Raw genomic sequence first — 23,927 nt, 5'->3', positions numbered from 1 at the left:
CAACCAATACGAATTCTCATCTTAGTCGGTGGTCCAATAAGGTCTAGCCAGAGCAACGTTTCCTCTGATCCCGTCCACAGAGGATTAAAATCGTTCACGCGCTTACCGCCTGATTTTCTAATCTGGCGAGGGCCTCGTTTTGCCCAGCATGGCAACGTAGTTTTTGGGACCGAGCGAGGACTTTTTGGTCACTTAAGTCAATTTTCAAAGCTTAACTGTCCAGCTCGAGAATTGCAGAGGCGTATATATGTACATATACTCTCCGCTTTCTTTCCCTCTCTGTAAGAGGCTCCCATCATTGCGAGGTTGCTTCTTTCATATTTTTGTCTTTGATTTTTCTTTCCTTCTTTCTTCTTCAATCTTCGGATCATATTCATAGGGGTGGATCTAGTGCCATTTTGTAAGTTGATCTAAGTCTCTGTTTCTATAAAAGCTGTCTCTTGTTGTGATCCGTGTACTGTTCACGTCCCTTTACGTGTTTTTTCTTCTGCTGAATGCTAGTGATAGTAGGTCTAATGAGAATTATTCATGATCTCCTTTTTGTTAGATCTGTTATGATTGAGAAGATAATCGTCGTTGGTCATACTACTTGGATCAGCCCTTTCGGACATTTGAGCTGAAACGAGTGAAATATCAGATCTGTATATGAATCTTGAAATAGATTTTGATTTGCAATTCTAAGTTCTTCCGTACGTATGGATCTGATTAATGTGTTAATTACGTTTTGCACTGCCACTGATTGTGCTTAATTTTGAGTCCTGATGCGTCTTTTTTTTTTGGGGGGGGGGGTGTTTCCTTCTTGTATTATTTTTGCGCACTCCGTTTCATAGATATTAGATAGATAGATTGATTGATTGAGAGAGAGTCTATACTACTTTATCGTTTGTTTTTCTAGTTATTGAAGGTTAGCCAGCGATTGGTAATAACTCGTTTTTTTTCCCAAAGAAAAATTGTGTTATATTTAGTAGTCCATTATTTCCGCGAGAATAGGAGGAATGAATTTTAGATCATTTTCTTACTAGTGGACAATTGCCTCATCGTTCTGTACCGTTGAGATTTCAGCTTCGATTTTTTCTGATTTCTCTGTTTTTATTGTAGGATTTGCTTGTAATGGCCACATATACCCCAAAGAATATCCTCATCACTGGGGCAGCTGGATTCATTGCATCTCATGTTGCGAACCGGCTCATCCGGAACTACCCTGACTACAAAATTGTTGTTCTCGACAAACTTGATTACTGTTCTAATTCTAAGAACCTCATTCCTTCAAAAGCATCTCCCAACTTCAAGTTTGTGAAGGGGGACATTGCAAGCGCCGACCTTGTCAACTACCTTCTTATCACAGAGTCCATAGACACAATAATGCACTTTGCTGCTCAGACCCATGTTGACAACTCGTTTGGTAATAGCTTTGAGTTCACCAAGAACAACATATATGGTACTCATGTTCTGTTAGAAGCCTGCAGGGTCACTGGTCAGATCAGAAGGTTCATTCATGTGAGCACAGATGAAGTCTATGGGGAGACAGATGAGGATGCTATTGTTGGGAACCATGAGGCTTCTCAACTTCTTCCCACAAATCCATACTCTGCCACGAAAGCTGGTGCAGAAATGCTGGTCATGGCATATGGTAGGTCATATGGGTTGCCTGTCATCACAACTCGTGGAAATAATGTCTATGGGCCCAATCAGTTTCCTGAGAAGCTCATTCCAAAGTTCATCCTCTTAGCTATGCAAGGAAAGCCTCTTCCAATTCATGGGGACGGTTCGAATGTGAGGAGTTATTTATATTGTGAAGATGTTGCAGAGGCCTTTGAGGTTATACTTCACAAAGGAGAGGTTGGTCATGTCTACAATATTGGGACGACGAGAGAAAGGAGAGTTATTGATGTAGCCAAAGATATATGCAGACTTTTCTCAATGGACCCAGATTCTAGTATAAAATTTGTGGAGAACAGACCATTTAATGATCAGAGGTACTTTCTTGATGATCAAAAGTTGAAGAACTTGGGTTGGTCTGAGAGGACCCCTTGGGAAGAAGGGCTGAAGAAAACCATAGAGTGGTATACCAAGAATCCTGATTGGTGGGGTGATGTCAGCGGGGCATTGCTTCCTCATCCAAGGATGCTGATGATGCCGGGAGGGCTGGAGAGACATTTTGAAGGCTCTGAAGAAGATAAGCCGGCATCCTATGCCTCCACTAATACTCGAATGGTGGTTCCATCATCTAAGAGCACTAGCACTCAGCAGAGAAATGCTTATAAGTTCTTGATCTATGGTAGAACAGGATGGATTGGGGGTCTGTTGGGGAAGCTCTGTGAAAAACAAGATATCCCATTTGAATATGGAAAAGGGCGCTTAGAGGATCGCTCATCACTCTTGGCAGATATCCACAATGTGAAGCCTACACATGTTTTCAATGCTGCTGGAGTGACTGGCAGACCCAATGTTGACTGGTGTGAATCTCATAAAGAAGAAACCATTCGCACCAATGTTGCTGGTACTTTAACACTGGCCGATGTCTGCAGAGAACAGGGGCTCTTGATGGTAAACTATGCCACTGGGTGTATATTTGAATATGATGCAGCACATCCAGAGGGTTCTGGCATTGGTTTTAAGGAGGAAGACAAACCCAACTTCACTGGTTCTTTCTATTCCAAAACTAAAGCTATGGTAGGTTTACTTATTTGAGATGATTTTTTCTTTCCCACTGCACTACTGTTGCCAAAATAGTAACTTTTAATATTGAACAGGTCGAAGAGCTTTTGAAAGAATATGACAATGTGTGCACTCTCAGGGTTCGCATGCCAATTTCATCTGATCTGAGTAATCCACGCAACTTCATTACAAAGATCACTCGTTACAACAAAGTGGTTAACATTCCAAACAGCATGACTATCTTGGATGAACTTTTGCCCATTTCAATTGAAATGGCAAAGCGAAACTTGCGTGGCATCTGGAACTTCACAAATCCTGGGGCTGTGAGTCACAATGGGATCCTTGAGATGTACAGGGATTACATTGATCCCGACTTCAAGTGGGTTAACTTCACACTTGAAGAGCAAGCCAAGGTGATAATTGCTCCAAGAAGCAACAATGAGATGGATGCATCCAAGTTGAAGAAAGAGTTCCCAGAGTTGCTTTCCATCAAGGAATCACTGCTCAAATACGTCTTTGAACCAAACAGGAAAACCCATAAAAAATAGGCAGCCTCTTGTTTTGAGGCATAAAAATAATCTCTGCATCTTGTGTTGGGCGACATTGTGTTTATTTAATTAGATTACTTATTTTTAGTTATTAGTTCCATCCAATTATTCTGTGTAGGTTGGGGAGGGGGTTGCTAAGCATTATAGTTCTGTTAGATTTGGTTCTTCAAGTTTTATTCCTATAACTTTTTTGTAGTCTTAGCGTCATGTACTTCTCGGAGTCTTGCTTGTATGTTTTTATACGATATTTGATCTGGTAACAAGCAATTGATGTATTCTTTTTTTCCACTCAGTCTTTGTCCATCTTGTTGGTAATACTTTAACAAGAACTATCTCCGGTCCTTAATATTAAATCTTATTTGATTTTTATTTTGGTCTTAAATATAGAATTCCAATATATTTTGTTTTTCATATTTATATTTTTTTTTTCAAGGTAGTCCTTCTAATAATGATAGTTCTAGTCAATACATTTGATTAATAAGGAGATTTTAAAAAAGACAGTGTCTATTTATTATAAATAGCTAACTAAATTTATATTCTTAATCTCTTCAAATTAGTCAACTAACTATTATAATTAAAATCAGAAGTAGTATTTTTTTTTTTCAATTTTTATCAAGAATTCATGAGGACAAAAAAGGCCTGGCTAGATACTAATCTGGTCGGGCTGAAAAACAAGTTTTTTTTTAATTCTTTATAGATAATAAATACTGCATTTTGTCGAGAAATGAATGCTATTGAGAATGAGATAATCATTTCATTTCCTTCTATTTGTGTGAATTTCTGGTGTTACGTTATAGAACACGGACCTCACATAAAATGTGCGTCTTAACCTTAGTAGCCAGCAATCCTTGTTACCTATTAGATGATATAATATGAAGTCCAAACTATGATCAACGCTAATTCAAATTCATTATCTTCACTGGTCTGAAGAAAAAAGAACTAGAAAATTCTATTAATGGAAGCTAGCTGACTGCTAGGTGCCAGTTCTCTGCACCGCAGTACTTCTACCATTCGCGAAGTCTTGCATTCCGCGAGGGGCTCGGGAGGCGCGAATAGGTTGACTTGTGGTTGTGGAGAGATTGCGAGGCTAATTTCGGTGAGATGAGTGCCAGATATGTGTGACGGGAGTATTTAATTATTATGCAAGTATATATTATAGATAATATTAAAATACTCTTCCGGTCCTAAATATAAAATCTTTATACTAGTGTGTATAAAAGTCTTATATTTAGAAGCGGAAAAGTAACATTTATCAACCAATACAGTGCCAAAATTGGCTAGAATTTATAGGTTCGGTCGGTTTTCTTACTGAATTTTTTCTAGGCTGATTTTAAGAATCAAAGTTTTCATTATTAAATTTCTCATTAAAATCATGCCCAAACTTATGCACTAAATACTTCGCACTTAAAAAGAAAGAGAATTAGTTTTTGAAGTTTCTCTGATGATTTTTTGTTATCGTAAGCAATTTGTTATTTTTATTAATTTTAAAATAAAAGGAGTAACAATCATCTACGTCATTCATCACTAGCTTCACCAGATGAACACGTAGCATCAAATATAAAAATTTATAGAACTATTTAAATGTATAGTTATCCTTAGCTTGAAGCGGAAGACTTGTTAAAAGGGTGAGGGAAAGAATAGTGAAGCATGTATGAAGAACTAATTAAGATTATATCATATATGTACAATAAATAGTTAAATACTGTGAGATAAAGATGACATTAGAATTAGGATGCACCTAATTTTTTTTTGAAAAAAATGGAAGCATCCCGCGTGAATTTTAATTAGTCGATAAATAGTTTGGAGAAGATGCTTGAGCCAGTTCCTTGAGGAGTGAAACCACATCATCTGAGGATCCAAGCGTATACCGAGCATTTGTTCGGGTTCGGCCAACGGCACAAGAGAAGTAATTCTCCTTCTTGAGGTCAAGCACATTCCATGAGATCTTCTCAGGTGCCAGCCTCCTTGGTGCACTGCAAATATGGTTTGTGTTTTTCTTGTCAGAATTTGACACAGGCCTTTGTGTCTTATTTGGAGATGATTTTGTTCCAGCTTTAGTACTGCTTGTGATCTTCAGAGATTGTCGTCTCTCAGCAGGAGACTTGGCTACTTCCGGCACCTTGTTTCGTGGACCACCCACGCCACCGGAAGGAAGCTCCGGCTCGAAGAAGGAATAAACATCTTCATCCTGCTGAAATCACTCAAGTGAATTGAGGTTGTACTACACTAGTCGTATCAAGGAGACAATGCCACAAAGTTTGACATTGGACCAACTAAATATATACAAGGGAGAATCACCGTGCATTCCCACACAAGTAATTTAAACACTAAAAAGTCCCTTTCAGCCCAATGTAAGTAATTTATCACTAAAAAAGTCTCTTAAGTTGTTAGCAATTTAGTATGCTATGACTCATTGTCATTTTTTACACCAGCTCTTGTCATCGCATGCTGCTCACTCGTTGTGGGACTTTTTAGTGATTAGATTGCTCATGTGCTGACAGCATAGTAATTCTCCCTATGCACAAGGGTTGAAATTCTGATTTGCAAGCAAGGTCTTTATGGTGAACAACTAGGCAATTAGTGATAAAACAAAACTAACGTGCATGACAACATGCTCAAGGAGCACGCTCATTAGACAGATAAACAAGGAGATAAAGATTAAAAAAATGATCCGCAGTAGATATAATGTCTATGTAGAAATCACCTTTGATAGAAAATGTCCTATACATAGAACATAATCGATTGGTGCTGTCATGGATTTACTGTGAACTATCTCACCCAAGATGCGGTCAATTGCTGCTCCCTGATTGGAGAAGTTTATAGCCGTATAAGAATTCCAGGTGATAACAGAACTGAGATATCCAGAATTATTAGAATGAGAGGTCACCTTCGTAACGCCAACAGCTCGCACTTCAACTGATCGGCTACCTTGAACAACATCAACTGATGCATTGGAAATTGGACCAGTCCAGAGATGCTGCAACATGTCCCTTGCCTGAAGTCTTCCAAACTCAACATCTGCAATTGTGGCGAAAGGATAAGAACTGAAAACATAGGAGGAGAAACTTGAAATGTCTCCGAAGAAAAGAAAACAAAATATGTACCTGCATATTTGTAGTTCCATACAAGCGAGGTCTCTCTTTCTTCCAAATCAAAATGAGACCGGGGGGTTCTTTCTGTGAAGTATTCAAAAACATGCTGAAAATACAGGATCAGTATTGTAAGTTGATAGCATGAACAGAAGGGACAGTAATGACAGAAAACTGAAACATCAATATACCTTCACACTGTCAACCCATTCCATATTCAGATGCTCTGGCATCGTTGTCATCCATTCTCCCTTTGCAGGGCGTAAAAACATCCCGTTCTCTGCTGCTAGCCATATGTTATATTCCTTAAAGTTCTGAAATACAACCTAGTCAGAAAGACAATCAAGCAGCTTATTGAACAAGGGAAAGTGCCAATATTTACATTATATAGGACATTTCGACCACTTCCGCTAAGCACAACAATTGTGGTATTCGGGTCATTACAAAGTGCTGTCAACGATTGTTTTAATTCTGGATGCACCTTCAACTCCATTTCCTTAATCTGATCGCCTTTCTTTTCGACTGGTTCGGTTAAAGTTGCATTGAATCCCTGTAGGTCATATCATCAGGGTCAAGAGGAAATGCTAAACAGAATAATCATGATGAATGCTACAGTTCATAATTTACTAGTTGTGAGACACTGAAACAGAACCAAAAACTATCCAGTCCCCCCCCCTCCAAAAATATTCCTTTATTTGCTTTCTGATCTACAAAATAATGGGAACTCAAACTTAGGAATTAAACACATATATCAAAAAGTCTCCTTATATCATCTATCTATCTCACACACAGACGCAAATAGAGGTCAATGAATATTTAATTGAACATATTCACTTATTAGCATATAGTTCCCATGGCTACTGATTTCTCATGAGAGTCTTTCTCCTTGTCAATTGTTATGCGACAACTCATGTTGGCTACTGTCTTCAATTCTAGCCATTATTATAACCTTCTTAAATTTATCCTTGGTAACTAGAAAAACATTATATTCTCGACAAGGAGAACAAGTTTTATGAAAGAAAAATATTCAGGGAATCAATAAGCTTCATGTTGAGACAACATACCAATATAAGCAATCGATTAGTTGACTGCAGATAACGTTCAATTGTAGTCTTGGTTGGAAGTTGGGGTGGAACTTGTCTTGTCCTTAGTTGCGCCTCGACCACAGTATCATTTAGTTCACTGTAAAGCAGTCATGAATAAATTTTCACTGCAGCATCTATCAAAAATATACAAGCAAGAAAACTTATTACCTAATAAAATATTTTATTTAGTAAATCAAAACACCATCCCATGTGTTCTACTATCACATTTAAATTTGATGCTGGGCCCATACTCGAAATTGTATAGCAACAGAAACCTTTTAAGATAGGATAGAATTAGTTAGGTATCAGGAGCAAGAAGATGGCTGCTTTCAGATACAAGACTTAAGAAGTCTGCACTTCAAAACGGCTTGCGAGCCTAGCACTTATAGGAATCAACATGCTTTAGGAGGTTATTATGCCCTAGTGGGTTACACTCACACATAAATGGAGCGGCTAATCTATCAGAACAGGCATTTAGAGCACTGATATGCATACCTTACGAAAGTCTCCGCCCATTCTTGAGCAGTGTGGGTTGTCACATGTACATAATTGTGCTTATGACGTTTCTCTCTTTCCCCAGATGACATATTTAGTGCCTCGGCAATGGCGGCTGCAACTTCTGTGATGTTCCAGGGGTTAACCAGAATTGCTCCTGCACCTAGAGACTGTGCAGCGCCAGCAAACTACAAGTATAACAAGTTTCAGGCATGGAACTACGGAAGAGATACATAAGCAAAAGAGAATATAAACAAAGCAGAAGGGAGCTCTTTATCAACCAAAATTATGACTGAAATTCTTTACCATGACATTAGCAAAAGGAGAAGAAATTTAAAATTCATCATCTATTCAAATCACTTCTAACAGCAGAAGCTTCAGAAGTGCAGATATTTCCAAGAGGCTTGACATTGGAATTAGAAGTAATTTACTTAATGAATTTTCAAATTGATTATCGTGAGTATGACAGAATATAGTTAACAATGGGGCTCCGAATTTCCTATTACAGAGGTCGTCAAGTCACATGACAAAACTTGGCAATGTCTCAAGTGTTTTGGTATAAAATGGCTTTTAGTTATACGAGTCATGTTGAACAGGTTTGGAAAAGGCAAGCTAATAAAAACAATGCTTGGTAGCTTAGAGAACATTGCTACAATCTAACCAATGGCTAAAGTCAGCAGCATTTGTTCACTCGGGAAAGGGGGGGGGGGAGTCAGCAGCATTTGTTAGATTCATGTATTATTGGGGGTGGGGATGGTTTCTGAGGGAATAAAGAATTTTTGAAGTATCATGCCAGTAGTATCAGAAATAGTTTAGAAAGAATCATGACGCAACTAAAATGAAGAAAATAGAGATTTTCATGTCCCTACATTTGAATATATATTACCTTCTGAACAGCACTTCAAAATTAGAATAATGTGCATTAAAAAGTTAAATACAAGGACAAAAAAATCTGTAATTACTTCACTAAGAATGAGAACCCCTTTCTTTTTCTCCTGGCAGGCCACAAATTCATAACTGACAAGATTCATCCCATCCCTCAAAGATGTGACCAGTGCTACGTCTGTGTAAGAGATCGGTTAGAATACAATCAGTGCAAGTGTAACTATAAAACTTGAAAACAAGCAATAAAGTTTTCACGCTTCAGTGACAATTGAGAACTCATGTAACTATGAAATCGCCGAAAATATCTTGTGTGCCTCAACTTTCAAATAATAGATGTATTAACATAACAAATTACCAGTGGCCAATGGACACTAGGTGTAATTGACAGCTCTTGCCAAATGGAAAATGGATTTCATGCTGTTATTCTCTAGTAAAGTTGTTTCACATCAATCAATAGTTATTTTTCCTGTTACGCAAGGCATGAAGCACCATAAAGTACTCTCAACATACTGAAGAAAGTTACCTTTCATCAAACACCATAATGATAATAACTATGGGGTGAACAGTGCAGATTAAACGTTACAACTTACAAAATGAGCAAAACATGTAATTAAAAAATAAAAAGCAGCATAAGAAGTTCATGCTCGTAAAGGCATGTAGGTTCTAATGCAACTTCATATTGTTGATGGTTGACAAAACGACAAGAAAAGAGGCTCAGAAAGCATGACTGTTCAAATTGGACAGACAAAAGGTGATAAACCCATTAAGTAATATTTTAGAGAGAGCCTTTAACCAAAAAATTTAATAAACAAAGAACAAAATATGTACCAGTAACAGCATATAAAGCACACAGTTTATAAAAATCAAGCGAACGATCCTGCAAACAGAACAAACACATTAGATAATTTAGTATCATCATTAATAAATTAAAGATTGATAACAAATAAAGGATCAAAATAAATAAATGTCTAATGTGATTTTCATATAAATTACTTATGTAACAATTTGAACTCAAAAGATGTGAGTAAAGGTTGTATACTGAATAATTGCTAGGTTCAAACATCCAACGTGTCCGGTCTTTTGTACAAGCCAAAATCAAAATTAATTTTATCTAAGATCAACTGTTTTTAAAAAGAGAAAAGAAAGACAATTAAGTAAGTAATGCTGCCACTTGTTGATTATTAATCCATTTGGATTACAATGATCTATTGCAGTCAATAATTGGACACCAAATTTGCACCGCACCCAACTTTGAAAAGGTGATGTTTGGCGCCACAAAAAGAGTTAATATACTTATTCAACAGAAATAGTATACGAAATTTAGAATCCTCTTTGTTTCACTGGGCTGGATTATTTCTTTCACAATAGTAGACACAGAATAAGGTCAGGCCACAGTACTAATGTCCAACCACAATTTCATCCAAAATAAACTTGTCCATAACTTTTCCATTTCCTCAGTGAGATACTGGTTATTGACATTGTACCGTTAAAAACTAACTCCTCTACAGTGGGAAACATCAATGTTAATCAGATGATCACTGAGTTAAAACCTCACCAGGTGATGTATAGGAACAGTAGTCAATGATCCAAATCTTCCATTAATGCGACCAACAATTTCATGAACCTGGCTTGTAAGCTTTTGATCTGGGAAAATGCAAGAAATGAAATCACTTCATGATCCGAAAGAGAATTAAAAACTCAACATATGGGATGGGACAATGAGCTTTCATGGAAATACTATCTCAATCAAAACAAAAGACATGGTAAAAAAGGTAGGATGACCAGCCGTCAGTCGAATGCAATATTCCCGAAGAAAGTGCTCTGATGCCTACCAAATAGGAGAAAATTACTTTCCCTAACTCAATCCCTTTCTCTAACTCTGATTCCCCTCTACCAAAAACGGCCTTATGGTAATTGAGAATGCCAAAAGAACCTTCTCAGAAATAATGTTTCTTTTATAATAAAGCAGCCAAATATTCCCAATTCAGTTCTAAAATACCTGAAGCGCTTTTGTTCTTGGTACGTTGAGAGGGATTGAACCCTTAGTCACTACCCACAGCCCACGCTATTTTTACCTCAAAACTTGTGTTAGCACCATGTTATTTATGTCAAATAAACCAGCAGAACTCTTGAGTTCACAAAAGATAGACTCAGTCATTTCAGTATCTAAGTATCAACTTTCAACTCAGTGCTAGTTTTTCAGTCTTGCCAGAGAAGCAATTTTACATACGTTTCATGTCATAGCATATCTCCAACATATTATAATAGGCAGCTTAGGAAATATCAATCTGCCCCTTATAGGACATGAGCAATATTGTAAAAGATAAGCCTATTTTGTGAACTTTTATACTGTAGAAGGCTCAAAAGGAAAAGTAACATGAGCATACACTCAGGAACATCTGTTCTTGTTGGCACAGCAATTTGAAGCAAAACTACTTTATCACGCCAATAAGCATTCTCTTCCAAAAACTTTTCAAATGCTAGAATTTTCTGGGGAATCCCTTTAATCATATCAAGGCGATCAACACCTAACATTACCTGTCATGCCATGAAAATGTTAATAAGTCAAAAGAATGTACTAAATTAAATTTAATCATGCTCAAATGAACTAAAACAGAATAACATGAAGCTTCGTGTTAACAAACAAAATTTATGTAGCGAAAGAAACATCTTTGAAAGCATGTTTTATCTTTGAAGAAAGCAACGTAAATTTGATAGACATACCATTGTGTAGGGTTTAAGGGTGGCTAAGGAAGGAAGTTAGTTAGGGATTAACATAAATAGAGGAAGATGAAGGTGTAAGGAGTGTCCAATGAGTGAATAATATATTTCTACCTTTTTTTTTTTTGGGTAAAATATATTTCTACGTTTTCAGTGCATGTATAACTACAAAAGCACTTTACTCATTGAATATCTCACAGTGATAACGTGGCATATACTTGCCAAAAATTGATAGTGAGAACCCTGGCAATTAGACTGATTCATAGAACCTCTGATTAAGAGATGACAGGTGACAGATTGCCATCTGACCCATCAGCCCTTTGGAATTAACAATAGGAAAAATAGTTTTAAAGAGGAAGCACTGATTTTTATATGCATAGTTGTTACCCCTAAAAGCTTATTTTACTTGATATCTACTTGAAAATAACAGAACAGCAAATACTCCTAAAAACAACACTTCACAACCAAAGGAAATAATAATAGCTAAAATACTCCACAAAAATAAAAAATAAAAAATTGATCCACGGCAACTAAATAACTCAGATGTTAGAAACTCAAACATATCAAATACGGTAAATTTTGAGCATACTAATAATTAAAAAAAGCTTCATTATATGCTGATGGTAACGATATTATAGTTCCATAGTGATGAGCAACTATGGCTTAGTGGGTTACTTCTACGCTGTTTAAAGAAAGAGGATTCTGAGGTCACTTAGAAGTTTCCCATGCTTTCATAAGATTAGACTGTGGCAACAATGGTTGCCCTTCCTTGACACCATGTCCTCTAACCAAAAGCATAATGTGTGTATATATATATTTTGTGTAAAATATTGAGTGGTATAACACTGTTCAACACTGACATGAACCTAAAAGCCATAATTCATCCAAAAAAGAAAGGAAAAAAAAAAAGTCGTGCAAAATAACTTAAAAATTTTCAAAGTTAGTAGGATTAATATGTCAGTCAACATCAGAAAATCATATGGATATTCACTACAAAGAATTACATATACCTTTCTACCCTCAAATCTTTCTTCCAATTCTTTGATATCATTCTTCACTTCAGTAAGCTCAAGGGCACGTCTGAATCGATCAGAGTCTATCCCAATTGGAAACTTAAATTCAAATGCACAAGAAATACACAAGCAAGTTGTCAGAATAGTCATGGTAAAAGGTAAAAGACCTAAGTTAAAGATGAACATTTAAAAAGCTTTTCTTTCCTTTTCCCCACAGTTTCTTCTTCTCATGGATGAGTTTTAGAGCAGAATTCCAATAAGTAATGTCAAAGTGCTGTGCATAATAAAATGTAATGCTGATTTTATTGATAAAAAAATACAGGCACTTACTGCAGCAACTCGAGTCAATCTCCCCTGGTCCTCAACCCCTTCAGGAGTGCCCTCAAGTCCAAGAATGCGAGTACAGGCACTAACAAAATGGCGGGCATAATCATAGGTGTGAAATCTGTTTGAAAGAAATTACAATTGCACATATCAGAAGCAATGACCATACTGGAATATAAATCTTAACATACATAATATAGCAACAACCATATATCGGATCCTTGTTGACAAATAGTTTGAGTTGGATGGACAAGATATTGTATAACTTCCAAAACTGTTTTGTCCAAAGGTCTCATAAATCATTGATAGTCCAAAACAAGCATGCACATATTTATCACATTTACTTTAATTAAAGGACGTTCAAACATAGAGTCAGACCATCCTTAATGAGCCTCATTCCAAGTCATAGGAGCATATTGCAACATACCCTACTAAATCAGCAGCAAGAACAGAATGAAGGAGCTCTGAACGTGATGGTAATGTCCTATGAATTTCAGAAGATGGAAATGGCGTGTGAAGAAACCAGCCAACTTTCATTTTATTGTTATATTCCTTTAAACATTTTGGAAGAAACATGAGATGGTAGTCATGGCACCAAACAACATCACCCTCTTCGTAGTGCTCGTTCACGACATCAGCAAACATTTGGTTTGCTTTCTTGTATGCTGCAAACTGAGACTGGAAGCTCCGTGTAGTAGCAAGGCGATCTTCTTGGGGTAGTCCAAGGTAATGAAAAAGGGGCCACAAGATGTTATTGCAGTAACCATTATAATATTGGTGAACAATCTCTTCATCAAGAAACACTGGAATGCACCTCTGCAATGTAGGTAAGAAGAGGAGAACATAATTCATAATAAACAATGCAGAGTAAAGGATGGGATATTAAACATACACACAACAGAAATTTTCTAGTGCAGGGGGTTTTGTACCTTTTCAGCCAAAGCTTTAGTAAGTGCCTTCTGTCCAATCTCGTCTGGCACGTTGACACCAGCCCACCCTATCCACCTTGCCTCAAACTCCTTCACACCTTGGTTGAATAAGGCAGTCATATTTCAGTTTAAATAAACCAATGCCGAACATGATAAACCGTCTTAAACAGAGAGTTGTAGAATCATATGCAACTTCAGTGAATACTACTTACAATTATTTTTTTTGGGGGGGGGGAATTGGGGGATGTTGCTGTGAAGAAAAAATGCATTAGGGACAGGATTATTCATATAATTACGTACCTAAAAGAGCGGTAACTAGACCTCCAGCACTAATCTCCAGAGACCATGAATCTTCGCCTCTCCTAACTGCTGAGACTGGCAGCCTGTTGGCCACCACCAAAAGTCTATAAGGCCTCCCATCTTGGCTTTCACGTCCCTGATAAAGACCCCTTGCAGTTGCCTCCAGGTATTGCGCATTAGAAGTTCCTGAGTTATTATCTTCTCTTAAACGCAGGTTATGCTCAAACGGTTTAGTAACCCTATTATTATTATCAGCTGACTCATTGAAATGAGAAGCCCTGGTGATTTTTCTTAGTTCTCTTTCTCGGACAAGTCGTTCAACACGACCTGGAAAATGATTTGGATTACCGTTATACTTATTCCCAGGCATACGCTCACTCTGGAAGCGAACCGGGGAATATCAATGTCACCAAACCGTACCCAAGTCCTCGGAGCAACTTCCTCGCCTGCATTTTGTTAAGGAGATTAACTTTATACGAAATACAGTAGACAAACAGAATTCTAAAGCATAACCAACTCAGTGTCTAATAGAACAGAGCGTAAACTAATGGATCTAAACACAGAGTAGAAAGGAACGCGAAAATTAGAGAACCATAGACGAACATAATCCACTCACCGAAATTTAAAACCCGAAAGGTTCATAAATAAATTGAAAGAGTATAGATGGACAAGAAGAACGCATACCCTACCAATTAGGGGGTGCCATGACACTTAGGCCATGGAGTTGCAAATTTCGCTCTCATAAATTAAACGCAGAAAAATAGAAGTAGCACAATTGCCACAGAGTAGGGAGGAAACTTAGGAGGGTATTGGGTGAAACGCTGGCCATGGAAGCTACTTCATTCAGGTGAATTCCAAACACATTGTACGAAGCAAAGTATAGAAACACCACGACAGCAGTCTTCCATAAAATCAGTTGACACTTGAACAAGAGAAGGTTCTGTCCAGAAAATCTAGGGTCGTCGTCGTCACCTGTTTCTGGTTCACCAAGCCAATCTCCGAGGTGTTCAACGGCACGAGTTTAAAAACGGGTTAGAGTGAAAGGATTACGGACAGTGAGATAAAGAAATTGGGAGAGGGTGAGAAATCCTTTCAGCAGAATGCGAATGGCGGAGAATTAATAACATTAACATAGTGAGCGGCGTATGAAAATATGGAATAGAATGGTCGTGTAATTATACAATGAACATGCAGTTGACACCGAAGACTCTTCAGCTGAAACCTTGAAGACCGGGAGAGAGCAATTTACCGATGAAACTAAATACACGTCTCGTACTCGTAACTCGCAATCGCAAGTCCTGACTTGTCTTTTAAATAAAGTTGCGCAAAAACGCCTCCATCCACTGTACTCAACATGGAAGTTCCTTTGTAATAATATGCTCCTCTAATCTTATTTATAAATTACTTCTTCCAATCCTAATTATAAGAGCCAGTTGACTAATTTGAGGAGATTAAGGAAGTAAGTTGAATTAGTTATTTGTCCTAAATAGGTGTTATCTTTCTTAAGATATCCCTGCTAATCAAGTGTCTTGACTAGAACTATCATTGTTAGAAAGGCTATTTTGAAAAAAAAATGTATAAATATGAGAGATAAAGTGGATTGGGGTTTTATATTTAGGATCAAAATCAAAATCAAATAAGATCTTATATTAAGTACCGGAGGTAGTATTTTTTAACATGTTTAATACTGACTGAAAAAAATATTAAACTTTATTAACTCTCGTTTAAAATTTAACAACTTTTCAACTTTATCCATATTTAATATATATTATACTTAATGTAAACAAAGTCAATATAATAATAAATAAAAGGTAAAACTGCATATTTATACAAAAAATTTCTCTTAGTGCTCTATAAATGTGACCAAAAAATTTCTTCTCTCCCTCTCTTAGAAATAGTTGTAAATAATAATAAATTATAAAAATTGGATTATTTATACTTTATAATTATAATTTTTTGAGTAGTATAGTTTATAATATACCCGTTACATGTAACTAAAAAAATAATATGGAAAAATAATACAATGTTGCTCTACGTACACCACAAATCAGATTAGGGCGTTGACTATTGCTAAAAAATACTACCTTCGGTCTTTAATATAAGATCTTGTTTGACTTTTATTTTGGTCTTAAATATAAGAACTCAATCTACTTTCTCTCTCATATTTATACATTTTTTTTCCAAAATAGCCATTCTAACAATAATAGTTCTAGTCAATACACTTGATTAGCAGGGATATTTTAAGAAAGATAACACCTATTTAGGACAAATAACTAACTCAACTTACTTCATTAATCTCCTCAAATTAGTCAACTGGCTCTTATAATTAGGACCGGAGGTAATAACATCAACATGTTAGCTCTAGAAATTGGTTTCTTAACAAATACAGCTGCAAAAAATTTAATCCAAATTGATCGCAAATTCTGAAAAAAAAAAAAAAGTTTTATATAATATACATGAGTTTTATTATATTGGACGCCATAAGCGGAATGAGGTTATTCCCGTGCCCCGTGCGTGTTTGTGTGTGTGGGGTAGTCTATATTCAAAAGCAGAGACGTGCATGCAGTTAGTACTTTTGGTTTTAATTATAAGATCTTATTTATACTCTATAAATAAAATCTTACAGTTAAGACATGAGGTAGCATATCATTGATGATTCCCTATTGTCCAATTCATATAGGGCCTTGATTTTGTTAACCTGATAAGGTATCATATATTCTAGTTTCATGTGAAAGACGACGGGAGACTAGCTTTCTAAAGTCCATAATAAGGACTGCGCGCTACCATAATATCCCTTGTCCGGCGGAGAAATATAATTTAACACTATCTCCTCCTATAGGAAGGGGACCCACACTCCTGCCCCTATTTTAGCAAAGTGAGGTATATATGAAACTCACAAAGAAGGTTTGGGTTGCTATTGGCGAGCTGCAAGCATAAGTGTTATTAAGCATGCAATTATCCAATTCATGTGCATGTATTTGTAATTTTTGTTAACTTATTCAAACTAATATTATATTAGATATAAGGGTGGCGGCCAGTATAAAAATGCATGGCTGCAAGTGAAGTGACCACATCAGAAAACATTCTGCAGCAAACAGGACGTACTGCTAGTAAATGAGAACAAGAGCATGCCTGCACACAGACAAAGTAAACGTTGTCTCTGACACTAAATGTAATACTCATTTTATATTTATTTTGTACTCTAAAATAAGTCTTATATTTAGGATTGTAAGAGTATATATATTTTCAGGTGATAGAAATATATATATTCACTACTACAAAATATGTTATTTTCGTTTGTCCTAAAAACTCTTTTTCGTCTGTTTTGAGCAAAACGTTGATAAATGACACGTGGATAGTAATTATATCTGGTTCTTAATATAAAATTTAGTTTGTAATAGATAAACATTAGGAGTATATCAAACCAAGGGAAAGGAAGATATCTACACAAATACACACACATATAATTAACTCATGCATGCATGTGACAAAATAGACAAGCAGGTCAAGGGATAAGCGACAAAACTCTGCAGTGAGCCAAGCAAGAAGGCATGAGACAAAAGTTGTAATTTTCTCTGATAAAATATTGCAAGTGGAGCTGGCACAATTGCTGTCAACGACGACACGTGGGATTCTGCTTTCAAAAGGAGGAGGGACCATTCAAATTCTACATGGCGGCCAGGGGATTTCCCCTAAGTAATAAACTTGTCATACATGCAGGGAAGGATTAATTGGCACCACATATTTATGATATAAGGAGCATTTTAAAAAAAAAAGTTTTAAAAATTTAATTAAAATATGATAGAAAGGTAGAAAAAATATAGTTCTTTAATTCTAAATATAAGACCCATTTTGTGGTGTAAATTACACAACAAAATAGATATTATATTTAATACCAGAATAGTACAAACTAATGTGTCATTTTAATAACAAAACATTAGGTTGATTCTTCGAGAATTTGTTATATATTTTTCATAATAGAATATCAAAAGTATCCGCAAAAATCTAATCCATCTTTTGTGCAATTATTCATGTTTCAGAGGATGAGAAATTGGACACACACACACTCTCTCTCTCTCATGCTTTTTTATATTTATTTTTTCCCCTAAAAATCCATCTATTGTTCTCAAAGTGCCCCCCGGGGGGATTCACTCAAAAAGAAAAAAAAAAAAAAAAGTGCCCGGGGGGAAGGGCCCAGCAAAGATTGAGGTATATTTCTGTGGGAAAAAGCACATAAGAACATTGTCCCAACTCCCAAACATTATAATGCTGAAAAGTTTGACACTTTTGGCCCCGGTGGTAAAGATGGCTAGAACCCAGGAGAAAAAAGTTTGAAACGTTTGACTAGACATACGGCGCCTGTGGATTTACTGGGGAAAGCAGCAAAGTTTGATTGAAATTGGCTGTCTTCAAAAAAAAAATATAAACATGGCGCAAACATTTTGAAAACACGTAGCTTTTATGGTAAAGAAAAGCATAATATTACCAAACTTTTATCATGTGATTTATCGGTAAAGTGTCTTTGGCCATCATTCTGACCAACTGAGGAACTGTACCATGAAGAGGTTATCAATTGTTATTTTAATTTCTTTCATACACAATAAATTTAGGAGAGTTGGATATATAGATCCCATTTGATATGAAGCATTAAAAATAAAAGGTAAAGATTAATATTGAGATTGAGAAAGTATATTAAAAGAGTATTTAGTATAAAATATTTTTTATTATATGGGATTGGACAAACTTATATATATAAGATTGGAGAATACCATAAGAGGAGGTAATATTTCTCATTTCCCAATGGATTTGCCTAATCCGATATAACAAACAATTACTCATGTTAAATACTTTTTTAATGATTTTTCTCAATTGTAATCACAATCTTTATCTCTAATTTTCAATGTTTTGTAGTAAAAGGGACCATAGAGTATGCTTTAAAACTAAAAAAGTACTTACAAAGACACTAATAAATTACCTACCAAGAAAGTTGTCACCTCAAAGTAGTATTTTGAATTTATAACTTCGTAAATTATGAGCTAACTGAAATGATTTTTTTTTTTTAATTTTATTTTTGAGTCTTTCTCATGCAATTACTTTGTCGTGCAGTGTCTGCTCCACTAGAAAACGATATGATTTATCCACGGAATCCTGAGAATTGACTACCGTCCACATGAACTCTACTTTTCCTGACCCATCTGAGTCTGGTGTCGATCGGTACCAGCTTTAAAGTATGCACAAGTAAAGTTTAACTCCCAACGCTTTTAGATCAAAGGACAAAGCAAATCTCTATGACTAAGAAATAAGAACTTCAATACCCGTTTAACCTGAAGTGTAATGAAGATTCTATGTACTTCTATGGCTATCGTTGGCTAAGATACGACATTCCAGTACACTGCGTCCAACACTGTCTCACTATTTTAACTCAAAATATCAAATCTATGAGCAAGAGACAAGAAGTTAAATTTTCCTGGGAAATAATTAAGGTCCAACATGTTGCTCAATTCATTAAAAGCATTCGTCCTTCACAGCAAGGAAAGTAACTTATTTTCCCTAATATAACTTCAGTTTATATATCTTATGTTTTCTGGATTGGGATTCTGAATATAATCAAATCTTATGGGTTTCCAGGGACTCCGTGGAGCCCCTCTAGTCAACTCAATAATGAAGAATCATCTGCTACTTCTGGTGTATTTCACCTTGGAAATGAGAGAGAGCTTCAGGAAAGTGCTGGTTTTCAGGGCCCATCATTTATGTTTTATGGGATCCACAAACTCCTTCACATGGGCATGTGCTTGTTTGAATAACATGTTGTAGCTGATCATATGAGTAGATAACTTCCATCTCATCGAAGCTTCTTTAAAAGAGATGGCTCAATTCATTTACACCTCTCTTTTTTTTCCATTAAAAAAAAGTTTAAAAAGTGCTTACAAAGATACTTACAGATCACCTACCAACAATATTCTCACATCGACTGCAGAATTCAAACTCATGACTTTATAAGTTATGAGCCAACTTCTTATTAATTGAACCCATTCTTATTGGTATTTGAATACACCCTTCTTTCATTGCTTCATAATAATCTGAAAATTTTTTATCTTTTATTTCGCTGTACACATCACAAAGGCAAGCACAACGTTGAACTATAACCTACAAGCACACTGCACATTTTCAGTCAGCAAATGCTCGCGAGGGTTCAGAAGTAATTTCATGACTTGAGGCCCTTATCAACGTCAAATCACTCAGACACACTTTTTGTACACCAGATCTACTTGGTAACTAGTGTTCCGTTTTACCAACATCTCTAGCCGGGAAAGCTCCCTTGCGCTCTCTTCTACACGGTTTTTATAATATTTGGATGTTTTTATTAATTAAGAGTTAAGATTCATTCAGCAAGTATTTTTTTTAAAGAATCTTAGTTAAATCCAACTGAAATACTAAAATCTAAAATTAGACCTATACTTTGAATAAATTTATAATTAGATCAAGAGGCCTAATCAGGGATTTATATATATTGTTAAAAGTTTAGAATACCTCTCTATGATTATAATATGAATTATTATTTTTATATTTTTCTCCCTCACAAATTCTTTTTTTAAAATTTTTTGTTGCCAAATTTTCTTAAAATTTGAAAATAGTAAATCTTTAGTAGATGGCAAGAAATTATAACACAATCGTCGATTCATATTAATAATTATTCCGACACCATCATCAATATATCTGTGTAGGTCACTGTTAGATTTTAATTTTAGATGATTTTAATTTTTACTCAGTTTTAATTTTTTTTTTACCAACACTTAGTTTTAATATTGATCCATCCTTTATATACTTAATAATATATGCACACACATATAATTTTTTTAGGTTAAACAAGTACATTTTTTAAATAGAATACACATGTATTTTAGGAGTGAAAAACTTATTCAGACAATCAGATTTTTTTACATATTTTTGAGGGTGTCAGAGTAATTATCAATGCAGATTGAAGATAGTGTTATGATTTATTATTTTCATATTTCAAGAAAAGAATTTGTAAGGGAGAAAAATATAAAAGTATTAGCTCATATTTTAATTATAAAGGGGCATTTTGGACTTTTAACAATATTCACAATAAATTTCTAATAAATCCTCTTAGTCTCATTAGGAATTTGTTCATAATGAAAGCCTGATTTTAAATTTTAGTATTTTAACTGAATTTCAATAAGATTCTCTCCATTTTTTTTTCCAAATGAGTTCTGCACCTTAAAATATTTCTTTAATATATATATATATATATATATATCCATTGTCTCAAAATATCATGCGATGCATTTAATATTTTGAAATATTTTTCACAAATACATTCCACGCTCCATAGCATCATGTGCAGTTTTGTCCTTAATATTTTAAAGTATCAATTTAATTAAAGTATAAATAATGAATGGATTACATGTAATTATTTCTGAACATGTGTCTCTGCAGCTATCTGAACTAGTCAGTTCGGCTAACTAATGCTCCTCTCTGATCAGTATGTGTGTACTCCTATATTACCCCCCTCACGAGGTCTGATCTCAATTAATTCGCGAATTTACGGTATACTTTTTCTTTCAAGAAATTTGAAAAGAACCATAAGAACAGCAGCGAATGTCTAAAATTTCGCATTCCATCACAAGTCCCTATTCAAGAAAAACTGAGAACAAAGAAAAAGGAACCGAAGGTTTTGACTTCTGGATGCAGCAACAGGGACTCATAGCATACGAACCAACTCATTTTCTCGTTTTGGAGGCTCTTGCACAGTCAAATTATCATAAACCATGACGGAAGTTCAAATTACTCGTCAAATTCATCCAAATTGAAGCACACATAAAACCAAAACAAATTGCTCAAAAAGGAAGAATACCATATCTAGTTCTAATTCAAATACTCTGATAATTGTCTTAACGGATCCTAAAATTCAATTCACACAGACACACACAAGAATCAGAGCAACAAAACCACTGCATAGAAAGAGAAAAAACTAACTTAAGCAACACGAATGCTGCTTTCTTTTACTGCGAACGGGTTTTAAAAAAGCGAAACCACACACACACGACAATTATTAGCTTATTATAATAATAGTCCAACAAAGACGGGGAGTGACGGAGAGAAGGCTAACCTGAAAGACGAAGCTCTACGAACTGAGTGGGGTACCTAACTTCTTCGTACGGATTTTGCAGGGCAAAACTGGAAATACAGTAATTCTTCATTCATTATTATGCGATAATCAAGAGGACTAGAACGGCCAAGTCATCACAGAGTAAGGCACGAGTCTAACCTAATGACGTAAATCTCTTGACCTGCGAAGCGAGTGCTTACAGCCTCCGTCCCGGTGCGAATTTCGAAGAGGAAGAGTAACCTGAAACGATATGCGCCAACTCAAATTAACTTCACCTGTGCGTCTCGCTCGCCAGTACGAATTTCAAAGAGTGAAACTAGAAATGCGGCAATTCTTCGATTGCTATTGTAATGAAAAGGAACAGCGCAAGAAGATCAAACGAAGATCAAAAGCGAAGGCTACTAATCTACTGCGTATTCTTCTTGCTTACCTTGTTGTGCGTAGAAATTTCAGAGCGCGAAATTGAAAAGGCAAGGATTCTTCGTTTACAGAGAGAGGGAAGAACAACAATATGAGATATAGGCTTTGAGCAGGGAGGAATCGGAAGGCGCATTTAGCAGCAGAAGGATGAGGAGAAAGGAGGGGTTTAATTGAGACCTGATGAGCTGCTCCCAGCTTTATTTGCGCCCAATCACTTGGAGGGAATTTGTTCCCCTTTTTATTCATTTTTAAAATTTTGAAATCAATTTTCAATTCTGGTTGTGGTTTCAAAAGCATGTTCCATGCCCACTCAGTTTATTCTCTGTAGTGCCTTCTTACTTAGTACGAATTGCTTTTATAAAATGTATTTCCTTCCCTCTGGTTGATTAATTTAAGAAGGTTAAAAAAATTAAATAAATAATTTTAAATTATTATATTTATTGTATTTTTAGACAAATTTGTGAGGCTTATAAACTAATATATATTTTAATTAATGATATCCATAAGTATCTTAGAGAAATAATATAACATATGTTATAATTATATAATTTTTTAAATTTTTTAAATTAGTCAATTATGTCTTAAATTAAGAGCTGGGGATAATAAGAAAAGAAAAATTCTTCATTGATCTGTCTCACAACAAGATTCAGTAAAGTTTTGTGTTGGCTATTGAGCACCTCACACTGTCCTCCTTATTTATCTGGGTTTGAGAGTGACCATAAAACATGGACAGAACCAGGAAATACAATAATGTCATATGATCTGTCCGGCCGACCCCAATTAATGGGATAAAGATTTTGTTATGATTGTTGTGTAAGAAAAAATATATCATGGGATGAAATTCGTTAAATGTGCCATTCAGTTGTTGCTTTTTAGTTTCACAGAAAAGGAAAATGGACTTGTTCTTTTTAACTTTACAACTTCATCAGCATCTTTTCAGCTTGTGAGTTTGGATCACAGCCTCACACGGAGACCCACCACTTCCAAGGCACTAAAATATTGTTGATGATGCTGTACATTTAATTTTCCTAAAATTCATGTGACCACCTTTTTGATTCATCAAACTTTATATTTTTAAACATGGTCTAAACCTTTTAGTTAATACCATGGGTTACCGCATTATTATAATGATGGGATCAAAAAAACAGCAAATGATTTCATTGGTATAAAGGTGACTTGAAAAACATCAAAACATCTTTTGATAAAATACAAATTAATTTAGAATACTAAATATTAATGGAAGAAATCTTTTACAATATTATGTAAAGATAAATATGTAATTTTACTCATAATCTTATTTTTTAGATATACCCACCATTCTGATTTTTT

General features: G+C 35.5%; 2 protein-coding genes across 5 annotated transcripts; one reads left to right on the top strand and one right to left on the bottom strand.

Moving 5' to 3' along the window:
- Positions 1–271: 271 nt before the first annotated feature.
- Positions 272–3,498, top strand: LOC114722051 (trifunctional UDP-glucose 4,6-dehydratase/UDP-4-keto-6-deoxy-D-glucose 3,5-epimerase/UDP-4-keto-L-rhamnose-reductase RHM1). Its single transcript, XM_028907977.1, has 3 exons — positions 272–400; positions 1,099–2,673; positions 2,754–3,498. The coding sequence occupies exons 2-3, from the start codon at positions 1,111–1,113 to the stop codon at positions 3,204–3,206; spliced, it is 2,016 nt and encodes a 671-aa protein (XP_028763810.1). The 5' UTR covers positions 272–400; positions 1,099–1,110; the 3' UTR covers positions 3,207–3,498.
- A 1,346-nt stretch (positions 3,499–4,844) lies between these two features.
- LOC114722037 (alpha,alpha-trehalose-phosphate synthase [UDP-forming] 1) lies at positions 4,845–22,711 on the bottom strand. 4 transcript variants are annotated; one of them, XM_028907941.1, is made up of 20 exons: positions 22,609–22,711; positions 22,338–22,418; positions 22,179–22,246; positions 14,048–14,493; positions 13,748–13,845; positions 13,246–13,634; positions 12,825–12,939; positions 12,492–12,593; positions 11,148–11,298; positions 10,316–10,404; positions 9,589–9,637; positions 8,838–8,938; positions 7,876–8,063; positions 7,360–7,477; positions 6,678–6,845; positions 6,487–6,609; positions 6,311–6,404; positions 6,094–6,224; positions 5,911–6,009; positions 4,845–5,397 (listed from the first exon to the last, which is right to left on the bottom strand). In XM_028907941.1, exons 4-20 carry the CDS (start codon positions 14,415–14,417, stop codon positions 4,987–4,989), a joined length of 2,796 nt encoding a protein of 931 aa, XP_028763774.1. In that variant the 5' UTR covers positions 14,418–14,493; positions 22,179–22,246; positions 22,338–22,418; positions 22,609–22,711; the 3' UTR covers positions 4,845–4,986. The 4 variants fall into 4 exon arrangements, with proteins under 4 accessions (XP_028763774.1, XP_028763778.1, XP_028763776.1 ...); XM_028907945.1 differs by having other exon boundaries at positions 4,845–5,394; XM_028907943.1 differs by lacking the exons at positions 22,179–22,246; positions 22,338–22,418; positions 22,609–22,711 and adding an exon at positions 14,732–15,049.
- Positions 22,712–23,927: the final 1,216 nt, after the last annotated feature.

This window comes from Neltuma alba, unplaced genomic scaffold, assembly GCF_004799145.2.
Source record: "Neltuma alba isolate B1F8T4 unplaced genomic scaffold, ASM479914v2 tig00012081_pilon, whole genome shotgun sequence".
Classification (NCBI taxonomy): Eukaryota; Viridiplantae; Streptophyta; class Magnoliopsida; order Fabales; family Fabaceae; genus Neltuma; species Neltuma alba.
The sequence above is the reverse complement of the archived record's forward strand: the minus strand, read 5'-3'. Positions and strand labels throughout refer to the sequence as shown.

What these genes read in the sequence shown, in the direction of transcription:
- LOC114722051 (XM_028907977.1), top strand. Translation starts at nt 1,111, where the DNA reads ATGGCCACATATACCCCAAAGAATATCCTCATCACTGGGGCAGCTGGA. An exon ending in ATTCCAAAACTAAAGCTATG is followed by an intron (nt 2,674 to 2,753) that starts GTAGGTTTACTT and finishes AATATTGAACAG; the next exon opens with GTCGAAGAGCTTTTGAAAGA.
- LOC114722037 (XM_028907941.1), bottom strand. Translation starts at nt 14,417, where the DNA reads ATGCCTGGGAATAAGTATAACGGTAATCCAAATCATTTTCCAGGTCGT. An exon ending in CTAAAGCTTTGGCTGAAAAG is followed by an intron (nt 13,635 to 13,747) that starts GTACAAAACCCC and finishes CCTACATTGCAG; the next exon opens with AGGTGCATTCCAGTGTTTCT. An exon ending in CTTGCTGCTGATTTAGTAGG is followed by an intron (nt 12,940 to 13,245) that starts GTATGTTGCAAT and finishes TCTTTCAAACAG; the next exon opens with ATTTCACACCTATGATTATG.